This window comes from Megalobrama amblycephala, linkage group LG13 (genome assembly GCF_018812025.1).
Source record: "Megalobrama amblycephala isolate DHTTF-2021 linkage group LG13, ASM1881202v1, whole genome shotgun sequence".
Lineage (NCBI taxonomy): Eukaryota > Metazoa > Chordata > Actinopteri > Cypriniformes > Xenocyprididae > Megalobrama > Megalobrama amblycephala.
In genome coordinates, this window is record NC_063056.1 from 40,576,050 (window position 1) to 40,582,956 (window position 6,907).

At 33.7% G+C, this 6,907-nt stretch overlaps 1 protein-coding gene across 1 annotated transcript in view; it reads left to right on the forward strand.

Moving 5' to 3' along the window:
• The window catches only part of csmd3a (CUB and Sushi multiple domains 3a), a 343,356-nt gene that overhangs the window by 76,070 nt on the left and 260,379 nt on the right, over nucleotides 1-6,907 (forward strand). Inside the window, 1 exon segment of the mRNA XM_048153480.1 lies at nucleotides 3,184-3,391. Within this exon segment, the coding sequence (XP_048009437.1) occupies nucleotides 3,184-3,391 (208 nt within the window).

A 6,907-nucleotide genomic window follows, 5' to 3' on the forward strand; every position in this document is an offset into this window, starting at 1 on the left:
GATTAAAGTTGTTAAATTTCGAGAAAAAAGTCGAGATAAAATGTTGAGAATAAACTCATTAAATTACGAGAAAAAACTCGTTAAATTTTGAGAAAAAAGTCGAGATAAAATGTTGAGAATAAAGACATTAAATTACGAGAAAAAAGTTGTTAAATTATGAGAACAAATTCGTTAAATTATGAGAAAAATGTTGTTAAATTTCGAGAAAAAAGTCGAGATAAAATGTTGAGAATAAAGTCATTAAATTACGAGAATAAAGTAATTAAATTACGAGAAAAAAAGTAGTTAAATTACGAGAACAAATTTGTTAAATTACGAGAAAAATGTCATTAAATTTCGAGAAAAAAGTCGAGATAAAATGTTGAGAATAAAGTCATTAAATTACGAGAAAAGTTGTTAAATTACGAGAACAAATTCGTTAAATTACGAGAAAAATGTCGTTAAATTTCGAGAAAAAAGTCGAGATAAAATGTTGAGAATAAAGTCATTAAATTACGAGAATAAAGTCATTAAATTACGAGAAAAAAGTTGTTAAATTACAAGAACAAATTCGTTAAATTACGAGAAAAAAATCGTTAAATTTCGAGAAAAAAGTCGAGATAAAATGTTGAGAATAAAGTCATTAAATTACGAGAATAAAGTTGTTAAATTACGAGAACAAATTCATTAAATTACGAGAATAAATTCGTTAATTACGAGAACAAATTCGTTAATGAGAAAAATGTCTTTATTAAAATGTTGAGAATAAAGTCTTAAATTACAAATAAAGTCAATTTATCTCGACTTTTTTCTCGAAATGTAACGAGTTTTTTCTCGAAATTTAACAACTTTAATCTCGAGATTTTATTTTTTTATTATTGCTTGGCCCTAATCCTCTTCCGTAATTATCTGTTGAATCCCACAATAATTAAAATATCAGAAAGCTTAATAAATATAAAATCATCATTTATTAGGTACTTTTAATTGGGAGGTGTTTGTCCCGAACCCTAACCCCTACATTCCAACTTCTGAAAATGATATTGAAATATTTTTTTGCAATTTTTTCCATTGTTGTTTTTAAAAATTTATTTTTGATTTCTTTGAAAAAAAGTGAAGTTAAAAAAATTAAAAAAAATCATTTTCCCACATTTTCATGTCACTACCGAAACAGTGTGTGTTTAAGTCATTGTCTGAGACTGATTTTAACACACTTCTACATTTCTGATCAGGAAATATTCCTGTGTTCCTCCTCTCACAGCCTCTCTTTCACAGCAGATAGATCATCATTAAATGTGTTCAGAAGTCTGAAAATCTGTGTGGAGCTTTAAGGAATGTCACTAACAAACACCTTTTTCGCAATTAAGCAAACTTTTTTGGGTGTTATTCCATAAAATTTAGTTTTTGTGTGTGTTCAACTGTGCTAGATAACCATGTGCTGATCAGCATCTTTGAGCGGCTCAAAAGTATCGAAAATTGTCACAACCGAAACTTCACCACATGTTTCGGTCGTGACTGTTTCGGTAGTGACAAAAGGGACACATAATCATTTATTTGGGGGAAATAAACACAATTTTAGTACAGTTATGCAAATCATTAGTATTTTAATATGTTTTAGTATGTGAGTTAAATCCTGTCATGTGATGTGTCACTACCAACACATTACTGTCATGACCGAAACATGTTTTGTCAAAAATAAAGTATATTGAATGATCAACTAAGATGTTATTATAGTGTTTGATTCAAACTAATGAATCCTTCACTTTGAAATCAGTTTGATAAACTTTATGCCTTTTACAAAGAAAGATTGGATTCAAAATACAGCAAATCTAATAAATTACATTTATACAATTCATACAATTGAAATATTGATAAAATTGCAAAAAATATATTTACGTAAGGTAGATGTAAACACAATCTTAATAGGTCAATTTGACCCTTCTTATTAAATTATTATTTATGATTGTGTTTCGGTAGTGACAAATTTGGGGAGAGGAAAAATATTCCAAAACTTTCTAAAAATACAATATGAGAATTAACTGTACAATTAATAGAAATGTGTACCTTGGATATTATATAATTTGCATACATACAAAATTTGTGGAAAAAGACATTTTTTCAAGAGGTTTCCAACTCTGACCCTGAACCAGTTCTGTAGAATGGCACATATATATGTCATTCCAAACTGGTTTGACTTACTTTACTGCAGAAAACTCATCAAAACAACATTGGACCCCACTGACTTTCATTGTATGGACAACAAAACAGACTTTTTTTTCATTTTGTGTTCCACAGAAGAAAGAAAGTCATACCGGTTTGGAGGATAAATAAATGACTGCAGAATAATTCTGTTTTTCACATTAAGCTATTATATCTTCAGAAGAAGGCTTGCAATACTTGCTGTATTGTGCTTTTGTGAAGCTTGACAGCTCGCTATGAGTGATTGTTTCATGTAAAATAGCTTCAGAGTTTCTATTTTTGCATTGTATGAAAATCACAATCACATATGGAGTTGAAAAATGACATGAGAGCAATGCAATGATCCATTTAATCCGTCATACCCTGAAAATCAAATGCATTTTTTTGCATACCACTTGCGTGTGCAAGATGTTGCATTAGCTGATGTCCTGTTGATATGTGTTTTAAATATAAAAAACTCTTCATTAAGTGCAAGTGTTTTGATAAGATGCTTTCCTCTTATCCTGCATGAAGCTAATTAGATTAATTATCTGACACTGTCTCTGTTTTCAAGCCAGACTCGGGCTGCATAATTAAATGTTGATTTTAGTTTTGTTTTCGAAAAATAAATGCTTGCAAAACCCATATAATACTCATTAAAACAATCTTTCTGTTCCTCAGAACATAACCAGCAATTAGTGCGATCAACCTGATGTACAATAATGGCTCTTATCGCTGATTATTTGGTTTGTTGGCAGACAACAATCTAATCCAGTGTTGGCCAAGTACGCAAAAAGACACCCAGATTCGTTTTGGGGGAGTTTCGCCCTCACTGTGTGATGCTCATCTTCTGCCATAATCATAATGTCAATAATTCAATGATTCAAGTCAAATCAAGTCAGTTTTATTTGGAAAGCTCTTTTCATAATGCAATATTGTTTCACTGAAAATAATGTCTTCAGTTCACACGTGTTGTGTTACACTATATAGATGATATTTGTTAACGCTGTGTGTGTGTTTGTCCACCAGCGGAGGACACGTGTGGCGGGACCTTCCGAGGCTCCAGTGGCAGCATCTCCAGTCCAGACTTTCAGAAGGACTATCAGAGCAGTGGTGAATGTACGTGGACCATCCTCGCTGATCCAGGAGACACCATCTCACTGGTCTTCACTGAATTCCAGATGGACAGCAAACTCGACTCTTTGGAAGTTGAGGGATCCGATCCACCAACAATATGGTGAGAAGCGTGCTGGATTGTTACGGCATTATAATTGTTATGATTGCTGCTTTCTGTGATCGGTTGTTGTTCTATAATGAGTGTTAAACTGTATAATCATCCAAGGCCAGTAGTTTCCTTCATATCTGTGCTAGTTTCATCTTTCTTGTGTCTCTCCACAGCCTCTTTCTTCTCACATGATTTAAAAAAAATAATAATTCGTTCATTCATTCATGCATTCATTCATGCATTCATTCATGCATTCATTCATTCATTCATTCATGCATTCATTCATGCATTCATTCATTCATGCATTCATTCATGCATTCATTCATGATTTCATGCATTCATTCATGCATTCATTCGTTCATTCATTCATTCATTCATTCGTTAATTCATTCATGCATTTGCATTCATGCATTCAGTCATGCATTCATTCATTCATCCATTCATGCATTCATTCATTCATTCATTCATTCGTTCATTCATTCATGAATTGATTTATTAATTCATTAATTCATTAATTCATTCATTCATTCGTTCATTCATTCATTCGTTCATTCATTCATGCATTTGCATTCATGCATTCATTCATTCATTCATTCATTCATGCATTCATTCATTCATGCATTCATGCATTCATTCATTCATTCATTCATGCATTCATTCATTCAATGTATGATTTTATAAGTTGTTAGAAAAAAATACACTATACACCCTATATATAAATAAAATATGTTATTTATGAATTCAATTTTATTTTATGTGTTATATTATGTTATGTTATATTATATATTTTATGTGTTTATATATATATATATATATATATATATATATATATATATATATATAGTTTTTTTTAATTATTTATTGAAAATACCCTCTCTCTCTCTCTCTCTCTCTCTCTATAAAATCTGTTTAAAAAAAAATCAGTATTTTTAATTTATATATTCATTATTTATTTTCTTTTAACTATAAATACCCTAAATACCCAATATATAAATAAAATAAGGTATTTATTTATTTAATGTTTGATTTTATGTGTTGATATATAAATAAATTGGGAAATAAATTGTTTATTTGTTTATGTATTTATTTATTTATGCAGATAATTCATAACATAAAACACATTGTGTAACCATGTTTATGAGTTTGGTTTCTTTTACCTTCCGCATAGTTTTTGAGGATGAGGACATGTTACACAATCTGTCCAAGTTGGAATTGGTATAATTTGAATAGTTGCAGGTGAATTTGCACCAAAATAGCTTGTTTGATTGGATGCACAGCCTTGGGCATTGTCAACAAAAGTTGTGGGAAGGGTTTTCTTTTCCTTTCTATGTCGTTATCCTAACTATACATGATTACATGCTTAATTGCATTGTATTATTTGCATTTCATTGTTTTTCCCTGCTGTCCACAGCCACCCACCACTTGAGAACCACTGAAGTAAACTCAAATCAATGTTTCATGTACATTTATTTATTTGATATATAGCTGCATAATTAGAACGATAATGCACCTTTGTCCTTTTGCGTGTTTTTCCCTTCCCACACAATGGGTCAGTCATTTCTAGTTATTTCTGCATAGAGCATCATTCAGAATTAATGAATGCACTGATAAGATTCAACCACTTAATTTCAAAGTGTGGAAATGATTTTCTGTATGACAATTGAAGGAAAGGGAATGTGCAATTTATGTGTTAGATTGTCCAAAGAAGCTACTCAGAAGGTGCCAAAACTTCTATCAAACCTCTGAAATGACATTGTGAGCTTGTGAGAATGATATGAAACAAGAATAGATGCCTTTAACTTGATTCGATGCAGCCTGCATGACTCTGCAAATCCAAAGATTTCAGTCTTGGCACAGGAAAGCAGCGCCGCACTGAACGAATCCTCCCGTTACACTCAACTGCTGAAGCTGAAACCACAACCAAACACTGGAAACGCATGCTAAGAGCGCAGGAACAAGATATTGTGAGCAGTCTTCTGCCGTGATGTTGTGACCTTGCTTGTCGTTTGCTTTATTGATTCGCTTAAGTCATTTCTATAAGCGACATGACAAATGAAGCCAAGTTTTGTTCGAGCAGGATGAACTTCTCCCCTCTAATACTGTTCAAGCCAAACAAACAAATCAATGGTTTTGCCAGAATGACCTTTATGTAATTCTACCATACTTCCCGTGTGTGTTTGGAAAGGGCAAAAACAACAATCTTGTAAGTTACAAATCACTCCGAGAAAGGAGCCATTTCTCTCGCTCTCCACTGGTGAAAGAGCGCTCTGTGTTGGGAAAAGTCTGTTGTTTCTTTTTATCTTGATGGAACGTGTTACAGGACTTAAAAGGGACCCCTTTCACAAGATGTAATATAATCCCCAGAATGTGTCTGTGAAGTTTCAGCTCAAAATCCCCCACAGATCATTTATTATAGATTGTCAAATTTGCCCCTCTTTGGGTGTGAGCAAAAACACGCCGTTTTTGTGTGTGTCCCTTTAAATGCAAATGAGCTGCTGCTCCCGCCCCCTTTCCAAAAGAGGGCGGAGCTTTAACAGTTCAACAACAACAAAGCTGGAGAATCTCACGCAGCCAAAATGATGACGGTGTTCAGCCTTACATTGTTCAAACCAGAGTCGACACTGATGGAGAGACTCAGGAAGAAGTTACAACTTTTAGACATTTCTGAACGGTTAGTGGATAAATTGATGTAGTTGCTGTGGAGTTGATTCAACTCATCCACTAGCATGTGCCGTCATGTTCATATTTTGTGTTGAATTGACCCTCGTTTGTGAAGCAGTCCGGCGTAAAATGACGGCATGTCAACAACACTCTACTACAACAACTCTTCCTCTTCTCTAAAGCAGCCCAACATGGCCCCGCCCCCTTTGTTGAGTGTTCTCGGGGGCGGGGGTTTATGTAAATATTAGGGTTTGTGATGTCACTAACCCAGGATAAAACTCATTGTAGTCCTTACCAGCCGTTTGTTGTAGTCCTTAAAAGAAAATATCTCCCTTTGCATTGAACTTTGAGCGTCGTAACTTTGCAGATGTTGTTTATGCTCAAACAGCAACATTACACACTAACTAAAGTCAAATCATAATCAACCACCCCTTTAAAGGTGCAGAAATCATGTTCATGGATGCGATTATTAACGTTACTGTAGTATGAAGCAGAGCAGGAACGAGTGTTGTGGAGCTGAACGAGGAGCTGGAGCGATTGATCAGCACACGCCTCACGAACAGCGGGACTTTTATTATGACACAGTCGCCGGCGCCGCTTCCGCTTTTCCGGTCATGAGTATGAGGTAACGCAGCTCTGTTTATCATATTAGATACATTTGAGAGTGTTGAAAATGATGTTATAACGTTACTCTGTGCGTTCACTCGGCGGCTGCTGTGAGACACTGTTACACACTGCAGTAAGATAGATCGATTTTACAATATCATATTAAATGCTGGATGATTGTGTTGATAAATGGCATGCAATTAATTTTAAAACGTATTGTATGATGGAGAAAATGCTGTATTACTGTTACTAAAAATTAAA